Source organism: Vitis vinifera, chromosome 4 (assembly GCF_030704535.1).
Source record: "Vitis vinifera cultivar Pinot Noir 40024 chromosome 4, ASM3070453v1".
In the NCBI taxonomy this organism is placed as follows: domain Eukaryota; kingdom Viridiplantae; phylum Streptophyta; class Magnoliopsida; order Vitales; family Vitaceae; genus Vitis; species Vitis vinifera.
In genome coordinates, this window is record NC_081808.1 from 4,864,292 (window position 1) to 4,886,389 (window position 22,098).

The following is a 22,098-nucleotide window of genomic DNA, read 5'->3' on the forward strand; positions in this document are numbered from 1 at the left end:
CCGTCACAGGAGGAGGAGTGAGAAATTTCTTCACGTAGGAGGCCTACGTGGACAAAAATGCGGCAGATTTAGAATTATTTGGAGAAGTGCCATACTTTAGAAATATTTTTTTTAATTATCTATACTTAAATAAAAAATCCAAGTCTCAGACTCCCAGCTCAACCGGGTCCAATTTTCTCCTTTCGGGAAACAATCAAATGAAAAGAAAAACAAGCAGTGGGCCCAATTTTCTCAGCTTCCAATCAGACGTTCTCAAATCAGAATCTCCTCCGTACCGAAGAGACGGACTAAAAGCATTCTCGCGGGAAACAAACACGTTTACTCCTCTCACTCTCTCTCTAGACTCCTGTAAACTTCCAGCTTAAGTAAAGTAGCCATCCCCATCTCTCTCTCATGATTGTTTCCAACTCTCTCCCATGTTTTTTTTATATATATCATATATTTCTTTCAGTCTCTTGTACAGCTCTCTCTGTGAAAACCCCTGGAGATGGTCTCTGCTGTTGCCTGAAACGGTTGGAAGAGGTTAGTAGGGTCTTCAGTTTCGTTTAATTTGCGATCGAATGAGATCAGCTTTTTGTATACTGTTGCTTTTCGCTGTGGGATGATTGAATTTGTGATCGTTTTCGGAATCAGTGATCTATTTTTCATTTTCTGCTATTGGTTTATGGTATTCCTTAACCGAAGTTCCTTTTGATTGCTGAGAACATGTTGGAAAAGAAAAGAAAATGGACATTTTGAATTTTAAATTGTGAAAAATGCCTCAACTAATAAATAGCTGTATTAGGCTTAGGATGTTGGAGGTATTTGCTTTCTCGATTCCCAACTAACGAAATAAGTTGTTGTTTGTTTTTTTTTCCCCATCTTTTATCAGAAGCCAAGGCAGCGTAAATGATAGTACAATAAGTTTTAAAGCTCTGTAACATATGGGTTTATATAACATACCAAGACAGTACCTTGATTCCTCTAGAACCCAGCAACTATAAAGTTCACAAAGAATGCCCTTTATTACCTTTTATCTTCCTTAAAAATATACAAGGAGGCATCATCACCCTTTTTGAAATCCCAAATTCCCAAAAAAAAAGGCCTCTCCTGTAGCTCCATCTTGAGGCACCAAGCCAAAAAAGTGGGCTATCACATCCTAGATTTTTGGATCCAAGACCTGACTCAAAATGCTGGGTTTAACTGGTGATTTCGGAACCTGTAGCAAATTGATCTACATTCATTAGGTCTAATTTCTCTCCAATACAAAAGGTACAAGTTTAAAACATTAAATTACATGAAGTAAATGTACTGATTAAAATCAAGCAGTTTCTGATGATTGCTTCAAAAATTCTGACTCAAACTAAAATGAAATTTGATTCTTTAGAGGATAACACACATTTAGCTGGAGAAAATTTTAATTTGTAAAAAATTGTAAACTTAGCACATGAAAAATGCTAGATTGGAAACACTAAAAGAACTGTAATTCTGACCAATAAACAGAATAGTCCATAATACTTGTGTTTTGTAACACCTAAATTGATATAAAAAAGTTCTTCAGTGGCTTTGCTTAATATGTAGACTGGTTGTTGGTATCAAGAAAATCTCCAAGCCAGCTTTGTTGGCCATCTAAGGGGATCCTTTTTTTGAAAAAAAAAAAAAAAAAATCTATCTTGAATTGCCTTGTGTATTAGGAATTTATGACATTTAAAATCATGCAAATTATATATCTTAGTGTGATGACAATCTTAAGTAAGAAAAAAGAAAGGAAATTTAGGTTGTAAGGAATGATTTTGTAGCAAAAGAGTGTAATATCTATAATCAGGTTACTGTTCTCACGCGTCAAATAATAATCTAAACTAAGTAAACTAGATATGTTTTGGATTATGGAACTACCTAGGGGGAGGGGGAGAGGAGGGGTGTGAATAGTTTGTCCAAGAAATTGATATAATCTATTTAATTATATTCGGATTTTAATATTTTCAATGATTCAAATCATAAAGAGGGAAATTCAAGCACCACACAAGAACACCAAACATACATGGAAAGTTTACCTATAAAGTCTCTCATAAACGTTGTAGATGTAAAAAAAATCATGGGTCACACGACCGTAATAAGATTCACTGACTATTAAAAAAATGTAAACAATTTTACTTGATCTGGATGCACGTATTTCCAGGGGTTTAATATTGGTCAGCACCAACACGATTCCTTCACATCCTTGACACAACACTATGTCCTCTTTAGTGGATCACCTCAACCTTGTGTTGAGGCTAGTGGATTGATGCATCTTCCTTTTTGCCAAAAATACTATCAAGACTGCTTTCGAAAGTTCTAAAAGGATGGATTGCAGGGTAGAGGGATGGTTATATTTTCTTGTGCTTATTTTTCAACTTAGAAAACGTAGTTTTTATATCAAAACCATGGAAGAATATTTGGAGAGATTTTCAAAGTCAAATTTATCAAAAAGCCATTAAAAGTGGAAAAATATGGGTTTTGAAATAGGAAAGGACTAGCTGATGTTTGAACATCCTGTAAGGGATGTTTAAAACTAGGATAATGTTTGAACGTCCCATGTATGGTGTTTGATAGTCCCATATGTGGAGTTTTAACATCCCATGTATCGCATTTGAACATCCCATATGTGGCGTTTGAATTGTCATGCTCCATTTTGCATTTTTGGCTCCATTTTTCAATATATTCTCTTCGAAATTTTATCTAGTACAAGTTTAATTGCCATTTCTTAAATTCTAATCCATCCCATGTATATGTACCTTGAATTTGGATTGACTTTGAAGTAGCTTGAAATCAATTTTAACCGATTAGACCCTTGAAAGTATGACACATTGGATTTAATGTGATGATGGAATAAAATTGTCAACCAAATCTAATGCATCAACAATATATAATATCTTCTGATTTCTTAAAGCCTGAAGCCTTTAATTTTAATTTAACTATCCCCATTAAAAAGGAAAATCTCTAGACTAAAAAGACAAATCTCTCTTTTCAATTTTGTTGGGTCTTGCAACTTTTAAATACAAAAACATGCTAGTAAGATTGGGTGCACAAAAAAACTTATAAGTGGCCTATAGAAAAAAAAAAATTACATTTGGTTAACTGACCTATTATTTATTCTAAAAAGTCCAAAAGCGGGTTGGGAATTAGAAGTTTGGTTGAGCTCAACAAGATGTTGCTTGGTAATTGATCGTGGAGGTTTTCTGGTGAAAAGGATGGTTTGTGGAGGAAAATAATTTTGGGGAGCTTGCATAGATGGAGGAGGGTGGTTGGTGTTTCTAGAGTAGGGAAAAAGACTTACAGGGTGGTTTTTTAAGAAAACTATGAGTGGTTGAGAGGATTTTTATTCTCACACTTGCATTTTGTGGGTAATGATTTCAGAATTAAGTTCTGACTTGATGCTTAGTATAGGCGGATCATGTTGAGGGTTAGCTTTACACATTCATTCAACATAGTTACAGACAAAACACATAAGTGTGAGAGTGGGGATAGATTAGTGTGGTGGATTTCAAAGAAAAATTATTTCCATCATTCCATGATAGGGGCCTTGACCATGCAAGTTTCTTTTCAGTGCGCTAACTGGTGGCTGTGAGGAAGGTTGCCTAGATGAGTGGGTCTGAATGTTAGTGAAGAATGGGACTTTTGGTTCTTTTCCTGCTGAGGAAGTTTGGATCCTTTAGTTCCAGTGCAAGTCAGTTTCTTTATGTTGGAGAATGGAGGGTGGTATAAGATAAAATTGTTACTAATGAAAAGGGGATGGTTTTTTTTTTAACTAATCGATGTTGCATTTGCATGTGGCCCTAATCATACTCTTATTCATTGTGGCTTTGTGTGGAGTTTCCAAGCTTTGTTATTTTTTGTGTTTAATATTGCCTGGGAGCTTCCCTGGCTGTTGAAGGATTTGTAGCTAGTAAGCTTATCTTTTATAAGAGAAGTCTTTTTTCAAATCTTTGTGATTTGAGTGCCTCTAGCCTATCTAGAGAGGTGTGGGGTTTTAATGTTGTTTCCAAGGTTGGGTTCTTCATTTGGGAAGCAGCATGGGAGAAAATTCTCACACTAGATCACCTTATTAGAAAAAGCTGGTCCTGGGCCCGTATCTTCCTTCACTGGGTTTTCATCCTTAGCTTGTTGCTTTTGGTTTTTACATTCTTTGGAGTTCCTGGTTGTTCCTCGTTCTACTAGGACAACTCTTTTCAGTTGCCATGGTAGCTTCATTGACAAAGGTAAAAGAGTGTGGAGATCATGGTTCAAAGTTGTGGTCTCGGCCATTGATTTGGAAGGTCCCGATGCAAAATAAGATTGTTAAAAAGTTTAAAAAATTATAAAAATATTATGAAATTTTTTTTAGAAGAATAAATACAATTAAATAAGCTTAAAGAACTAATAACATAAAATTTTCTCACATTTAACATTGTTTAAATAGTTATAAAAGTCTCCACACAAACTAATTTATGATGAGGCTAAGAATTGAAAATTATTTTATTTTAAATACAATGATATTTTTACTAAAAGATATACAATTCAATCATTAATTCCATTGTTAGTTTTGATTAGATGATTACAACACTTTATAATTAAATATAAATATAAAAATATATGTATCAAACAAAGTATGATATATTGTTAATTTAATGATTTTAATATGTTAATATAATAATAAATTAAATGCTTTCAATATATTGTTAATAATAAATTAATACACCATATATGCTACCATTACCATATAAAATAATGCATTACCTAAACTAATATAATTTATACGACACCATTAACGTATAACATAATAAACTATTATCATATAAAATAATAGATTATAAAATGTGGTAATATATTACCTTAAATTAATGCAATTCTTTCTATACTTAATGATTTATACCACACATTGACATATAAAATGGTAAACAGTTCTCATATAAAATAACACATGATCACCCTTTCTTCAAATCCCTAATTCACTCACAGTGCACACCTACTAACCAACACAACCAAGAGCATTTGGGGGAGGGGGGAGAGGAGGAAAAAGAGAGAAAGAAGGGCAGCTGTTGCTGCAGAACCACACTAGTGACACCACAGAGACCAAAAACAGAGAGAGGAGAGGCTAGTTGCAGCAATTGCCACTCACTTCAATGGAGGAAATTGATATGATGTTTTTCATCACATCAGTCACCACACGCTAAAAACAACATTTTTGATGCTGGGTCTGAGTCTGGCTGTTATGCTTGGCTTAGCATTCTCTTCTAGTGAGTCTGCTTTAACACTTCATGTGATTTTCCTGATTCTTGTCACAGTGAGCCTCTTCTTGCTTCTTAGCTGGTACATTAACTCTTCAGTAAATCCTGTGATTTTTGAGTTATTTCTCTGCATTCTTTTGAAATTGAACTTCAGTTATTCTATATAAATTACCTCTGAATGATTTGTTGTTTCTGGTGATGGTAGTGATGGTTGTATTCATACAGAGAAATTTTGAATTGGAACTTTATTTATAGTTTGGATTGGAAAATATTGAAGAGTGCAAGGAGAAAATATGAGAATGAATTTGAGTAGAGAAAAATCAAAGTTTGTGAGAAAAAAGAAAAAGAAAAAGAAATATTCCAAATCACAGTGATGTGGAACAATTTGGAAATCCTCACTGTATTTCTGGCTCTTATGCAATTCAGGAATAACTTGGGAAAGGTTGAAATTTATTTTATATCTTTGCTACATGAATAAATGGGGAAAAGTTGGATAATTCGAGCATTTTGTTTTAATTTTTTTACTATCTTGGTGGCAAAAAATCTTGGAATTATGTTGTTTTAATTTTAGAACAACATTGTGTGGTCTTATGTTTTGGGGTTTTGTTTTGTTTGAATTGGCTATTGATGCTATTCTGCTAATTTGGGTCTGGCTGCCTTCCTCATCTCCTCCTTTGCAGCTGTATGTCTATACTTCCCTTTTAGCATATTCAATTCATGGCTGTTAGATTCAGGTTTTCCCATATAGGAAATCTCAGATAGTTAGGATGAGCACTGCTGATTCCGATTTTGCATCTGAGGTTTTATTTTCTAGAAAATGTGGATTTAGTCAGAGTTAAGCTAGTTACTGCCTATATCTCTCTGGTATGTTGTGGCTATGCCTGAGTTTTTGCAGAAACTGCTGTTGGTGAAACAGGATATAGGTTGAGGAATTGATTTCATTATAGGAAATCATGGGACTCGACCAATGCTTTGAACCATGGTGGAGATTAGTTCCCTCATACTTGTTCTCATGTGCATTTGGAAGGAGTACTTGAAGAAGGACCTTTAAAGGATTGAGCATTCTGTTTTGGATTTAAAATGTCTTCCTCAAAGCTTTGTTTGCTTGGTTGAGGGATTTGTTAAGTGGAGAAAAGGCAATGGATTTTTTTAAATACACTGAACAGCAGTTAAAGGCTATTTTTTGTCTATGGTATTTTATTTCCTTTATTTTGGTTGCTTACATCATTCTTTGTAGCTGTCTTCTGTAGTTGGGTTGTGCCTCCATTTTTCATTAGGTGCTTTTTATTTAAGACACCACCTCTTATTTACCTGAAAGTATAATGCTTACCGAAGAATTTGAATGAATAAAGAGAATAAATTTTTCCTTGATTTCAATTTCAATCTGTACAGACCTACATATTTATACAATTATTCCTAGCACAAAAAATAGGAATCTTCCTAATCTAATTAAATCAGATCCCCTTGATCATGGGATTGTCTTAATTCTCTTCTTAATGACAAAATTATACACCTATAGCTTCCTTAATTACATTCTTCCACACTTCCCCTCAAGTTGGCGAATAGATGTTTTCCATTCCCAACTTGGATATACTTGCTTGAAATGCTATACTGCTTAAACCTTTGGTGAGTGTATTTGCAAGTTGACAGTCAGTAGTTGCATAAGGAGTATAGATCAATCCACCATCTAGTTTCTCTTTAATAAAATTGTTAGAAAAATGAGGCTAATCCAACCTATGGTAATCACCCTAGAGGGGGGGGGGGGGGGGGGGGGGGGGTTGAATAGGGTGATGGTCTCTTTTTGAAAATGTAAACTATGTGAATGTAAGAGACAATTATATGCAAGTATATAATAAGCAATATAAAGACAATTGCATATAAATTAAAGAGTAGGGAAGAAAGAATGCAAGCACAAGAGTTTATAGTGGTTCGGCGCAACCCGGCCTACATCCACTCTCCTCTAGCTTCAATCCCAAGCTTGAGGTTCCACTAATTCAAGGCTTCCAAACCAAGCCTTCAAGTAATACAATTGGATTATGGTTCCAATTCACCTTCTTGGACTTTTGGCTCCAAGCACCCTTTACACTTCTCAAGAGATATCCCACTTTTGAAAAACTTCATCTCAAAGATTTACAAATAAAATGATCTCACAAAAATCCTAGCACAAGAACTTTAAGCTCAAATGATACAAGAAAACTAAGATTGAAAGGTGCACTAAGGATATGCAAGTTTTAGAACAATGGTGCACTCAAAAACACTCTTCCAAGGCTCAAATATATTCAAGAAAGGTTTGGGAAGGTTAAGCTTTTTTAAACAATGAAGATTGAAGCCTTTTTATAGAAGAGAAAAGCCAAACTAGCCGTTTGAGGGTTCGATTGGTCGAGCTAGGGGTCGATCGGTTGACTAGCCGTTAGCATTAAATGCTTGGCAGGTGACCGTTGGGCCTCAGCCGGACCTCGACCGGGGAGAGAATCACCTCGACCGGGAAGAGAAGGCCATTGGGAGAGAGAGAAACTTTTTGGCCTCCCTCGACCGGTCCTTGACCGGACGAGCACAACTAGTCGGTTCTTGACCGGTTGAATCGGTTGAGCCATTTTTTGGCTCAACACCCAACCTTTTTCAACTTAAAACCTTTTAAAACAAGTTTGAAAAATATTTAATACAAGGTTTTAGTTGAAAACATGAAATCATCCAATTCTTAAGATGTTTAAAACAAAATAACTCTTGGATGATTTTGGTGCATAACTAAAGAATGTAATGCATGAAAATCCTAGTGCACCAACAACCTTACAATCTTATGAAGCTCGGGTCTTAAAAAACACTTCTCTTTGAGGTGGTCTTCTTCTTTATGATTTCTCCTTGACTTGATTTGTCTTTGTGATTGCCACTTTGGAAATCGTCTTACCTAATCACACTTGAAATATAATCATTAGTTCTAAACCTTATTTTGTTATCATCAAAATCAAGATTAACCAAACCTTGGTTTCAGAAAAATGTTTGTTTATCTTTATGTTCTTTGTTCAATTATGTTACGCTGGATTATGTACAATACTAATTATAGATTTTTTGTCACAGCAAAGTCTCATGGGGTTATTCCATTTAATCTTCAAATCTTTCAAAATATTCTTCAACCATAGTAGTTCAAAAACTCCTTGAGCCATTGTGCGAAATTTCACTTTTGCACTAGATCTAGCCACCAAACTTTGTTTTTTACTTCTCCATGTTACCAAATTCTCACCAAGAAAGGTGCAATACTTGGTGGTTGATCTTCTATCAACCATAGATCCATAATAATTTGCATTTGTGTATGCCTTAAGTACTAGCCCTAAGCTTCATTTAAATAGAATGCCATTTCCTAGAGACCTTTTAAGATATTGTAGAACTTGGTTAGCAACTTGCATATGAACCTCTTTTGGATTGTGCATGAATTGGCTAATTATACTCACAACATATGCTATATCAAGTTTTGTGTGAGAAAGATAAATGAGTCTCCCTACTAGGTGTTGATATATCTCTCTATTTACGACGGTATCTTTCTCAGCCTCTCCAAGCTTATGATTAGGATCTATTGGTGTGCTTGCTGGCCTACATGCCAACTTCCTTGTTTCTTTGAGAAGGTTCGTTACATATTTATGTTGAGAAATAAAAATTCCCTACTTAGAGTGTGCAATTTCAATTCCTAGGAAGTACTTCAACCTTCCTAACTTTTTAATCTCAAATTCCTTGGTCAAACATTGCCTTCAAGTTTGTCTCTCCCTTTCATCATTCTTGTCACAATGATGTCATCTACATATACCAGAAGATTCGTAACTCCCCTTGAATTTGAGTGCTTGATAAATAATGTATGATTTCCTTGACTTTGTCTATACCTCACATTTTTCACCACTTTGGTAAACCTTCTAAACCATTGCCTTGGAGATTGTTTCAGCCCGTATAGAGCTTTCTTTAGTTTACACACCTATTCAATGGTTAGTTTACTTCCAAATCCAGGACGGACTTCCATATAAATTTTTTCTTCCAAGTCTTCATGCAGAAACACATTTTTTACATCAAATTGTTGTAGATCTCAATTATAATTACCTGCCAATGATAATAGAATTTTGACCATGTTCATCTTGGCAATTGGAGCAAATGTCTCAAGATAATCTACACCATATATCTTGAGTATATCCTTTAGCCCATCTGTTCTATACTTAATAGTATAAACTCACTTGCATCCCACTTGCTTTTTTCCATGTAGGCAAATCCACCAACTACCAAGTTTTATTCCTCTATAGGGCCTCTATTTCTGCATTCATGATTTGTTTCCAATTCTCATTAGATAAAGCCTTGGATAGGGTGGTAGAAATGTGACAATGAAAACTTTTCAAATGACACAACATGAGAAAGTAGATACAAAGGACATTTAGTGCATTCCCTAGTTCCCTTTCTAATGACAAAAGGGAGATTATGATTTATGGTTTTTTTAGAATGAAGTTCTAATTCAATTTGTAAGGAAGAACAAGAAATAGTTACCTCATTTCCATAAGTTGATTCAGACTCTTGAACTAGTATAAGTTTCAGGATTGTAGTTTTTTTCCTTGAGAACACATGGCCAATCATTCTATTCTTAGGAGCAACCACCATGGGCTCACCGATTTGTTCACTAGTGGGTTTAAGAGATGATACAGATGACTCAGAAATAGAAAAGGGGGTTCGGATGGGGTTTCAGATGGCTCAAACACTTTGGGAAGGTCAATGGAACATGGATCAACAAGAAAGGAATTTTGATCCTTATCTTACTTGATGGAATTCCTCCATGAAGATGAGAAGTGGTAAAATAAGACTCACTTTCATTGAAAGCAAATATTGCCAGAGACATAAAAATTTTTGGATGGTGGATGGTAGCACTTATATCCCTTTTGAGTTGAAGAATATCCCACAAAAATATGCCTTCAAGGCTCGAGACTCAAGTGGTAAAGGGATGGAAAGGATTTATGGGAGGGTTCTAGGTTCAAGTTCCAATGGGGACAAAAATTTACCTATAAAAAAAATAAATAATCCCACAAAGATACATTTGATTGCTCTTGGATCTAATTTTCCTTTGTTTTGATTGTGAACATGAATAAAGGATACACACCAAATATCTTAGGAATGAGATGGTTTGTGGTTCTTATACGAGGATAAAACATGGAGAACATTTTCATGGGACTTTGAAACCTAAGATTCTGAAGGGTAAGCGGTTTATAAGATGTGTGGAGGTTAGAACGACTTCCCCTTAATAAGATTTAGGTACATTATTTTAGAACAAGAAAGTTCATGTTGTATCAAGTAGTGACCATTTTTCCTCTCAGCAACTCCATTTTGCTATGAGGTGTTTATGCATGATGACTCATGAATTATTCTTTCCTGTTGAAAGTATGGACTTAGGATTTGATTGAAATAATCTCTAGCGTTGTTAGACTGAAACCTCTTGATTTTGACGCCAAATTGGTTTGTAGTTATGTTATGGAAATTGAGGAGAACTAAACTCACATTAGGTTTGTTTTAAGTTAGAAGATCCAAGAGACCCTAGTATAATCATAAATGAAATACACAAACCAATGTGCTCTAGATATATTAGTTATAGTTGGACTCCAAATATCACTATAAATTAGATGAAAAGGATTTGAACTTCTTTTATTGCTTATTAGAAAGGTTCACTTGTGTTTGACCAATTCACATACATTACAATGAAAGCTCTTAACATCTAATCTTCTAAATAAAGAAGGAAACAAGACCTTAAGGATTTTAAACGACAGATGTCCAAGTCTACAATGATGAAGCCATATTTTTTCTTTATTGAAAAGATGGTGCTCAGAAAGAAGTGATAAGGATGATTTGCCGAATATATCAAGGTGGTATAAACCATTTCGTACCTTAGCAAGTCTAATGAACTTCCCTAAATCCTAGTCTTGAAATACATAGTGAATAGGATAAAAAATCACATTATAATCCAAATTTTGTGTAAGCTTTTGTATAGAGACAAGATTAGTGGACAACTTTGAAACATGAAACACATATCTAAGTGTGAGTGTAGGACTAATTTGGACATCTCCTACACCTGCAATGATGGTTAATGAACCATTAGATGTGGTTATTTTCCTACTACTTGGGCATGGGTTATAGTTGTTAAATTTGTGTGATGAATGAGTCATGTGATTTGTGACACCTGAATCTATAACCCATGAATTGACAAAGGTTTCATTCGAGACTTTAATTCAATGGAAATAGGAAACTTACCTAAAAGAGTTCCCAACCAAGTTCTTAGTTTTTCAATCTCATTTGGGTTGAATCTGCCTTGTTCTAGGTATCTCTCTTCAACTGGTTGTATAGAAGATAAGTGTGCTTGCCCATTAACCCTTTGCTGCCCTCCATTGTAACTCCATTCTTTGCTAGATGTTGATAGCTTGCCATGGAGCTTCCAACATCATTTTCGTGTATGTTTTGCTTTTTGGCAATAAGGGCATCATAAGTTATCCTTGTTATGACGATTTGGGTCCCTTGATTGATAAGTTGTTTAGTGATCAACAATGCTTGTCTTTTAATCATTTCCCTTGTTAGCAACTATAGTTAAGCCTTTCAAATTCTGATGTTTGAGCATAACACTTCTTTGACTTTCTTCTATTAGGATAATAGAGATAGTCTTATTGAAAGTCGGGAATTCTTTGCTAAGTATTTGAACTCTCTTTACACCTTAAAAATAAAAACCCAAACCCACCTATTTGAGTGTAGGCAACCATCTCAGGGTTGTCCTAAATTAGTTTTGATATCAGAGCAAAAGTTTTTGGTATGAAGGCATATGCAATTGAGGAGTGGAGCTATGTATGCAAACATGGTTGAAGGCTACAACTTTTTTTATTCAACCCCTGGTAAACATACCAAGGTTAAACGAAGAAGAGGATTGATGACGTACTAGCATTTTCCGAACTTGTGTTGCTTGGCAAAGAAGACTATGTACTATGATTATTGATGGTTGTAGTAGTTCCAACTTAGCTTCAGAAGAACTTGTTGAGAAACTTAATCTAAAGACAAAAGAGCATCCGAATCCCTATCAAATAACATGGGTAAATGAATATATTTTGGTGAGTTCTTGTTGTATAGTGATATTTAATTTTAGTAATAATTTTGAGTTATCGACATGGTGTGATGTTTTGCATATGAAAGTTGCCCATATTATGCTTGGAAGATCGTGATTTTTTTATGAAAGGGTCTAACATGATGGATGTGAGAACACTTACACATTTGTGCACAATAGGCGTAAGAAGATCCTTCATCTATTGAAGGAAATTCCACCATTTAAGCAAGCAGAGGAAAAATTAGCATCCTTGAAACCATAAGAACCATCAAATACTTTGATGTAAGACAACCCTAGGATGGTTGCCTACACTCAAGGGTAGGTGGGCTAGGGTTTTATTTTTAGGGTGTAAGGAGAGGAACAACGAATAAATTTTATGGTAGAGAAAATTATAAGATAAGAAATAGAGAGAAAGAAGAAACAATGAAGAAAAAAATGGAAAACCTTAGAGTCTCACCTAGAAGAAAATCAAAGGAGTCTCACCATTGAGGGTTGCAACCTTGCAATGAAAGAAAGTATAATATTATTCATCAAATTCATCCATTTGATTAGCCTATTTATAGGCTTCTCTAAGAAATCCAAAGTCTATTAGAACTCTAATAACCTGTTATGATTCTAATTCTAATTATAACATTCAAAGTCTACTAGGACTCTAATAACCTATCATGACTCAAATTCTAATTATATTATAACTCAACTAGCTAATCCTAATTAGACTCCAACAAATATTAATCCTAATTTAATTCCAAGTAATATTAATCTTATTTTAATTACAACTAATACTAATTCCCTTTCTTGATATATATCTTGAAGATTGATCCTCATCATACTCCAATTAAGAAGCAATTTGTAGTTACTAGTAAGGAGTAAGAAATCGTCAATAATGAATCTAGAATACAAGAGGTGATGAAATTAATCCTAGAACAATCTTTAAGAGAGCTCAAAGAAGTTGTAAAAACTTTAGAAGAATCGGTGCTTGAATTTCCAAGGCAAAACATTATCATGGTTAGGGGCAAAAGTGAAGAATTTTCTAAAATTTCTCTTGAATGTTGGGAGTTCAAAAATCTTATTCCTCTGCAAGACAATTTACAAAAAAAGTGTGGGAAACAACTTTGCCCAAGCTTGTTAATGACACATAATTATTTCCAAAACTATCAACTTGTTTTACAACACTAAAAAGTTTTTCAAAGTTTTGTATTTGTCTTGTATGAAATTGAACAAATCCAAGAGATCTTGAGATTTGCTCTTATCATGGTAAATAATCGACAAAGAAAGAAAAGGTGGAAGGCATTGCTTGGAATTTCAATTGATCATGGAAAATCACTAAAACTTGAGGTCAAGGTTTTTTTTCAAGTCAGGGGGCATTGATGAGGATGAATTTCTAAAATATACATCAAAAAAGGGAATTTGTATCAGTTGCAATTAAATTCAGATTAGTATTACTTGTAATTAAATTAGAATTAGTATTAATTAGAATTAAATTAGGATTAATATTTATTGGAGTCAAATTAGGATTAGCTAAATTAGTTTATAAGATAATTGGAATTAGAGTCATAATAGGTTATTAAAATCCTAGTAGACTTTGGATTTCTTAGAGAAGCCTATAAATATGGCTAATCAATGTAAATCAAAAGAATGAATTGATTGATGTTAATGATATTATGTTTTTTTTATTACAAGTGTTGTAATCTTCAATGGTGAGACTCTATTAATTTTCTTTTAGGTGAGATTCTTAAAAGGCCTTAGTGAAACTCTAAGGTTTCCATCTTTTCTTCATTGTATCTTCTTTTTATCTATTTTTTTATTTTATTTTTTCTCTATCATGAACTTTATTCCTTATTCATCTCTTACACCCTAAAAGTAAAAACTGTAGCCCACCTATTTAAGTGTAGGCAACCATCTTAAGGTTGTCGTGGTTACGTTGGAGCTTCAGCTTTGCGGTCTTTTGTTGTACCAATGACACAAAGATTAGGGTGGTTGTTGCATTCACGATGAGTTCTCAAGGGTGATGACACAATGATGGTAGTGTGAGGAGTTTGCAAGGGTGATTGCACAAGGATGGCAGTGTGAGGCAAAGACCAGGATGATGACAAAGCAGAGACAAGGGCAACGACACGATCTTTGTTTCGCAAAGACTTTGCTATCTATATTTGGTTCGCGAGGCAGAGGCAAAAGTGATGATGAAGATGATTGCTAAGGTCTCCAGTTGCTTTGGCGATGAGTTTGCAATCTAGGTTTGTAGTGTCAGTATGAGGTTGTGTTTGCAACAATGGTGTGATTCAGACAAGAGGGAAACCCTTAAGGCCGACAATGAAGGTCGATTATGATCTTCAAACTTGGCAAGGAAGACCGAAAATTCTTCTCTTCTTGATTCCCAAAGTTATGAGCCTAGGCTCTCATATCATGAAAATTTTGAAAAATTAGAAGGAATAAAGAGAATGAATTTTTCCTTGATTTCAATCTGTGCAAACTTACATATTTATACAATTATTCCTAGCACCAAAAATAGGAACCTTCCCAATCTAATTACATTAGAGCCCCTGTATTATGGGATTGTCCTAATTCTCTCCTTAATTACAAAATTGTACACCTATAATTTCCCTAATTACCTTCTTCCACACTTACGCCAGTCTATATAGAAACCATACAATCAGGCATATAATTCATAGTCAAAACCTCAAGAATGTATAGTCATCATTCAACTAACATCATCCTTTTCCCCGTCTTTACGACTTAAACACATGGATATAAACCTCTGAACTCGTATATATATGGAAATGTCTTCCTTGAGGGACCATGATCCTACTTGCTTTTCTTTATGGATTTTAATTGAAGGATCTGGACAGTCCTATCTCAAGTTGTAGACCAGTCATGCTTGTGTTTCAGAGATCTAGACTACTCCAATATTGACATATCAATTCCAAACATATACCCAAAACATTACTGTTGTACCAATTCTTGTCTCAAGTCACATACCATTTAATCTCTTTTTAATAGGAACCAAAGTTGAAAATCTTTTCATTTAACATTAAGAGTGAGAATCAGTAAGGGTATCAACCTCTTACAATTGTTGTTGAGCTTTGATGCTCAGTTTTCTTCTAAGCTGGCAGGTTTTTGTCCTTTTCCTTAAATTTGATCAACCCTATTCTTTGATGTAAATTTATTTTTTTGGTCCTCTCTTACGTTTATTTTTAGCTGTATGTAAGGATTTGATTGTTAGGGTTTAATGTGCTAATTTTAAAAAAAGAAAAAAAAGAAAAAAAAAAAAGGAGATCCATAAAAAAATTATGCATTCCTTCAAAATAGGACTAAATCAAATGGAAGTTTTTATCAAAACTTAAATTTCAGCAAAATAAAATAAAAAAATCATTGGAATAGAACTAGAATAGAACTAATTTTATTTATCTTTTGATAGGTGAAGAAAAATTCACTAAAATAAACATCTAACAAAAAGAGAGGGGCATACCCAAGTACGCAGGGAGTGTACAAAGGGCACTGAAAGACCAAAAGGGAAAAAGGGAGCAAATAATCAAATATCAGAATCAAAATTTTATTTTTCAACATATTCTAATTATCCAAGCAATAACAGTTGAAACTTTTCTGCCATTAGTAAATCCCAATTATCAAGTATTTCAAATATGATTGTTTTCTTTTACATGTTCTGAGGTTTGTGACAATGAAGATGGTGAACTTTTTATTTATTGGAAAGTTTCAATTCGATGAATTTTAATCAATTAATAGTTTTTTCTGTGGTTGTTTCATTTTATTTTTCTACTGATCTTTTTGTGGGATTCTGTCTTGAGCATATTCTTAATTTTATTACTAAAGTGAACAATGAAATTGATTGGAAGGGGTACTAAATCAAGGTGATTGTTTTTACATGTGTTCATAAACTTGCTTGGCTGTGTCAGGTGGAGCTGAGAAACTATAGTCTATAATATTTGGGACCTGGATTTGGAACATTCGTAAGAAATGGAGTCAGAGGGAAGTGAAAAGGATATGGTGGTAACGCAAATTAGTATTGGTGGATTCGATCAATATGTCACTGCAACAGAGTTAACGTATTACTTGGAAGATACAATTGGAAGTGTTGATAGGTGCAGACTGAAAACTTCGTCAACTCCTCCTGAGTCCTATCCTGATTTTGAGATCATTGACACCGCAAAGATTGAAAGAACAGAAGATTACAAAAAAGTTGAGCCGCATGCATTTGTGCATTTTGTGTCCCCTGAAGCAGCAACTTGGGCTTTGGATGCTGCTGGCAAGAGTGAACTCTTTTTGCATGGCAAGCCCTTGAAAGTAAGCTTGGGGCCTGAGACTCCGTTCCACTTGAACCAGAGGAGGAGGACTACATTTCCTTTTAAGTTTCCTGATGTGCGTCTTGAGATTGGGATCTTGGTTAGCCGTGATGAGTACTTTGCTGGTTGGAGAGGACCCTCTTCTGGGGTTGATTTTCTTGTGGATCCCTTTGATGGGACATGTAAGTTTCTTTTCACAAAGGATACTGCTTTCTCTTTCAAAGGCATGCCCAAACATGCTGTGATAAAATGCAATTTTAAAGTGGAGTTCTTGGTGAGAGAAATCAATGAGGTCAGACAACGAAGAGATATGTCGTCTTTAATATTATTGTTGCAGCTATCTTCATCTCCTTTTGTCTATTACAGAACTGCCGATGATGATATTGAAGAAACAGTTCCCTTTGACCTATTGGATGATGATGATCCATGGATCCGAACCACTGATTTTACAGTTAGTGGAGCCATTGGGAGATGTAATTCCTATAGAATTTCAATCCCACCTCGTTATGGTGCAAAGTTGAAGAAGGCCATGGACTACCTCAGGGCACGTAGGGTCAATGTATTAGAAGACAGTCCCAAATGGCAGCTTAGGGTCCGGGATGAACCTGATTTTGGGTTGCCTATGTCAGACCCCTTTTTCTGTATTCAACACAAGGAAGGCATAGATTTTCGGGTAATGTTTCTAGTGAATGCTGTCATGCACAAAGGCATAATCAACCAGCATCAGTTGTCTGACAAATTCTTTGATTTATTGAGAAGCCAACAGAAGGATATCAATATAGCAGCATTAAAGCACATATGTTCCTACAGGCACCCAGTTTTCGATGCATATCAGAGGCTTAAGCTTGTCCATAAATGGTTGCTAAAGAACCCTAAGCTTCTCAAGAGCCCGAAAGAGTTGGATGATATTGTGGAAGTTAGGAGATTGGTCATTACCCCGTCCAAAGCGTATTGTCTTCCACCTGAAGTTGAACTCTCTAATAGGGTTCTTAGGAATTATAAAGAAGTTTCTGATCGATTTTTAAGGGTTACGTTCATGGATGAAGGCATGCAGACGATTAATGCTAATGTTCTCAACTATTATGTTGCCCCGATTGTGAAAGTGATCACATCAAATTCCTTTCCCCAGAAAACTAGAGTGTTCAAAAGGGTTAAAACTATTTTGACTGATGGCTTCTATTTATGTGGTCGGAAGTACTCATTCTTGGCATTCTCATCTAACCAGTTGAGGGATCGTTCTGCTTGGTTTTTTGCTGAAGACAAGAAAACAAGTGTCAGGGCCATAAAAAGTTGGATGGGAAAGTTCACAAACCGAAATGTTGCCAAGTGTGCTGCCAGGATGGGGCAGTGCTTTTCATCCACTTATGCCACGGTTGAAGTTCCATCATGGGAGGTGAAGGAACTTCCGGATATCAAGAGGAATGGCTATGATTTCTCTGATGGGATTGGCAAAATAGTCCCTGATCTTGCAATGGAAGTTGCAGAGAAATTGAAACTGGAAGGCACACCATCAGCATATCAGATAAGATACGCTGGCTGCAAAGGGGTAGTTGCGTGTTGGCCAAGTGACAATGATGGGATTCGTCTGTCTTGGAGGCCTAGTATGAACAAGTTCCTTTCAGACCATACCATCCTTGAAATTTGTTCATGGACAAGGTTTCAGCCAGGATTCTTAAACAGGCAGATAGTGACATTGCTTTCGGCCTTGAATGTTCCAGATAAAATATTCTGGAAAATGCAGGAATCAATGATTTCTAAACTAAATCAAATGCTCACAGACACAGATGTGGCTTTTGATGTTCTTATCGCATCATGTGCTGAGCAAGGAAATACTGCAGCAATAATGTTAAGCGCGGGTTTCAAGCCTCAGACAGAACCTCATCTACAGGGCATGCTAACTTGTATAAGAGCTGCACAGTTTTGGGGCCTCAGAGAAAAGGCTAGGATCTTTGTGCCATCTGGGAGGTGGCTGATGGGCTGCCTAGATGAATTAGGGGTGCTTGAACAAGGCCAGTGCTTTATCCAGGTTTCAAGCCCTTCCTTGGAGAATTGTTTCTTAAAGCATGGATCTCGGTTTTCTGCACAGAAAAACCTAAAAGTAATCAAGGGAATTGTTGCAATAGCTAAGAATCCTTGTCTTCACCCTGGAGACGTACGGATTCTTGAAGCAGTAGATGCGCCAGGTTTGGAACACCTGGTTGACTGTCTGGTTTTTCCTCAAAAGGGGGATAGGCCCCACTCCAATGAAGCATCAGGAAGTGACCTGGATGGGGATCTGTACTTCGTGACCTGGGAGGAAACCCTTATTCCTCCAAGTAAGCAAAGTTGGCCACCCATGCAGTATGATTCTGCAGAAGCCAAAGCACTGGCACGTGAAGTTACTTCTTTGGTAATTATCTACACTGTTCAAATGTTGTTTTCCAATGAATTTAGTTTCTACAACATCATTAAGTTAGCTCTTGAGGCTGGGCTTAAGTGGTAAGGAGTTGGGGTGGGGGTTTTGGGAGATTCTGGGTTCTAGTAGGGACAAAAAAATTGTTTCCCATAAAAAAAATATTATTAAGTTCAAATTCTTTCATGAGCACCACCTTAGCATTCTTTTAGTTTGTTTCACTGATGAAAGCGGTTATTCACCTTCTTTAAGGGAAAACCTGTATTACTGGCTAAGTTGATGTTAAGCTTCATGATTCCAAAATTTGAAAAATATTCCTGGTAGAGTAGGATAAGGGAAAACCTGTATTACTGGCTAAGTTGATGTTAAGCTTCATGATTCCAAAATTTGAAAAATATTCCTGGTAGAGTAGGATAAGGGAAAACCTGTATTACTGGCTATGTTGATGCTAAGCTTCATGATTCCAAAATTTGAAAAATATTCCTGGTAGAGTAGGACAATGTTGATGCTAATGTTCATACCCTTGGTTTATTTAGTTGATACTTTCTTAGAACACATTGATCTGGCTAATTCACATGAGATTTTTTGTTGTTATTGGCCTAACAATAAGTGATTTTCTTGGCAATCAGAATTCTTAGAACTTGAATATAGCTGAAGTGTTGGTTAATGGTGCTACTGAGAATGCATAATTGGGATCACACAGTTCCCAGGGCATTGTCAAGTTGAGACTTGAGAGTAGATAAAAAAATCAACAAGGATATCTAAGATGACATATTGATGTAGAGGGATTACTTTTGAAGTGATATGCTGAGATGTTCAAATAGTATAATATAGGAGATAGTGTCAAACGTTATATTTTTGTAAATTTCTGATTGTTTACTGAAGCTTCTAGGCTTAATTTGTTGTTCCTTTTATTGTTTCTTATGCCATTTAAAGTTTCAAGCTGGCCATGGAGGAAAACCATGCAACTGTTATATTTGTGTTTATCTTGCAGGACATAATAGATTTCTTCACGAAGAACATGGTGAATGAGAACCTGGGTGCAATCTGCAATGCTCATGTGGTTCATGCTGACCGCAGTGAATATGGAGCACTGGATGAAGCCTGCCTTGATCTGGCAGAGCGTGCTGCAACTGCTGTTGATTTTCCTAAAACTGGCAAGCTTGTGACCTTGCCACCATATCTTAAACCAAAGATGTATCCAGATTTCATGGGAAAAGAAGAATTTCAGACATACAGGTCTAATAAAATCCTAGGCAAAATGTATCGCCAGATCAAAGATGCTTACAATGAAGATGTATCAGAATCTTCTGAGCAAATATTTGGTGCTGATAAGGTTCCTTTTGACGAGGATCTTGGCATTCCAGGATCTGCTGATTTCATCAATGATGCATGGATTCATAAATGCTCTTATGATGGTCAGCTAAATGGTCTTCTGGGACAGTATAAAGTGAAGAGGGAAGAAGAGGTTGTAACTGGGCATGTTTGGTCCATGCCAAAGTACAAAAGCAGAAAGCAAGGGGAACTGACGGAGAGGCTGAAGCATGCTTACTCCTCCCTGAAGAAAGAGTTCAGGCAAATTTTTGAGAAGATGAACTCAGATTTTGATCAACTTACTGATGACGAGAAGAACAGATTGTATGAGCAGAAGGCATCAGCATGGTATCAGGTCACTTATCATCCCACATGGGTGAAAAAGTCATTGGAGTTGCAAAATCCAGATGAGGTCTTCGGGGAGAGGGTGATGTTGAGTTTTGCCTGGATCACAGCTGATTACCTTGCTAGGATCAAAATCAGGCGAAAAGGAACTGGAAATGTTGATTCTTCTAAACCAATCAATTCTTTGGCAAGGTTTCTTGTTGATCGGATATGACTGGGAATTGGAGCTGCTAAATGCTTTCCTTTTTGGATGTTTGAAGCTCTTGGCTGCAAGGCCACTCTGCCATTTTAGAAGTAAGCTGTTGTGTTCTGTTTTTGGTTTGAATAATTTCTATAGTAGCTAAGCTATCATGTTATGCTTCCTGTTTGAACTGTTGTCTAGTGATGCCATATGTAATATTACTTGATTGTTATCAGAAGATTATTTAAAATTTCATGCTTTGTTTGATTTATTGGTTGTTGTTAGTGAATTCTCCAAGTAAACAATCAAATTTTCAACTCCTAATCTGCTTTATCTGTTTTGATATACAATGAGGTAGACTTGTGGAATTTGAACTGATCTGAAATGAATTGTTTCAGATGAGTTAAAAACATAGTTCAAATATGTAACTAAATGCTGCTTCATGGAGGGGAAATTTATGAGGTCCAACTGTGAAAGGGCTGGTATCCTGTATGAAATTTATTTGATTTATTATACCTTAAATTCAAAGCTAAATCTCCTGCTTTGTCTTGGTCATATTCACAACTAGTTCAATAAAAAGTTGTAGATCTATGCTCAAGCTCAAAATAAATATGCAGATATTAAATATGAAAGCAGCCCAGCACTTATAAATAGAAGGACAAAGAATATAATATGAATCCAAGGCTCAGTCAATCACTGCTTAATTTGTCTCAAAAATTAATTTTGTTTGATTTTAAATTCCATTGCAAATCCAATTAGTTTAAGCCTAATGTAATTTTGAGACCAGGGCCTGAAGTCATTTACCATTCCTATAGAACTTGGAGTTTCATGTCTTCAAATTTGCAGAAATTGCAATGAAATTTCCAAAGCTAACATGAATTTAATTGCAAATATGTAGTTAAGATTTGTAACTCTATTGTTTATTATTTATTTATTTTTCAACTTTTAGTCTTTTTTTTTTCTCTCTTCTAAATATTTTGCATTAATTTACTGTTTGGCTATATGTGAAAAGCCTTTGGTAGTTCTCATAGGGGTCCAGCTTTAGGTGTAATTTTTTAGGAGCTTCCACAAGGGTGGAATTGTTTTTGCAATGTCTGATCACCCCTTTCAATTAAGTTTCTAAACCCATCATCACCACCCAAAGCATGGCTTGATTATAACAATAGAAGCTGTCGCCTCTTGCCAAATTGGTGGAACTAGATCTTGATAATTCTTCCCAATTCTTCTTTTAGTTCCTTCAAAATACC

General features: G+C 35.5%; 1 protein-coding gene across 2 annotated transcripts; it reads left to right on the forward strand.

Annotated features, from left to right (window-relative positions):
* Positions 1-303: 303 nt before the first annotated feature.
* Positions 304-21,122, forward strand: LOC100262771 (RNA-dependent RNA polymerase 6). Of its 2 annotated transcripts, none has more exons than XM_059736246.1 (4): positions 304-522; positions 6,142-6,417; positions 16,233-19,008; positions 20,006-21,122. In XM_059736246.1, exons 3-4 carry the CDS (start codon positions 16,294-16,296, stop codon positions 20,882-20,884), a joined length of 3,594 nt encoding a protein of 1,197 aa, XP_059592229.1. In that variant the 5' UTR covers positions 304-522; positions 6,142-6,417; positions 16,233-16,293; the 3' UTR covers positions 20,885-21,122. The 2 variants fall into 2 exon arrangements, with proteins under 2 accessions (XP_059592229.1, XP_010648660.1); XM_010650358.3 differs by lacking the exon at positions 6,142-6,417 and having other exon boundaries at positions 304-365; positions 452-522.
* Positions 21,123-22,098: the final 976 nt, after the last annotated feature.

Coding starts and splice junctions, on each gene's coding strand:
- LOC100262771 (XM_059736246.1), top strand. CDS start 16,294: ATGGAGTCAGAGGGAAGTGAAAAGGATATGGTGGTAACGCAAATTAGT. Junction 19,009..20,005: donor CACGTGAAGTTACTTCTTTG/GTAATTATCTAC, acceptor TTTATCTTGCAG/GACATAATAGATTTCTTCAC.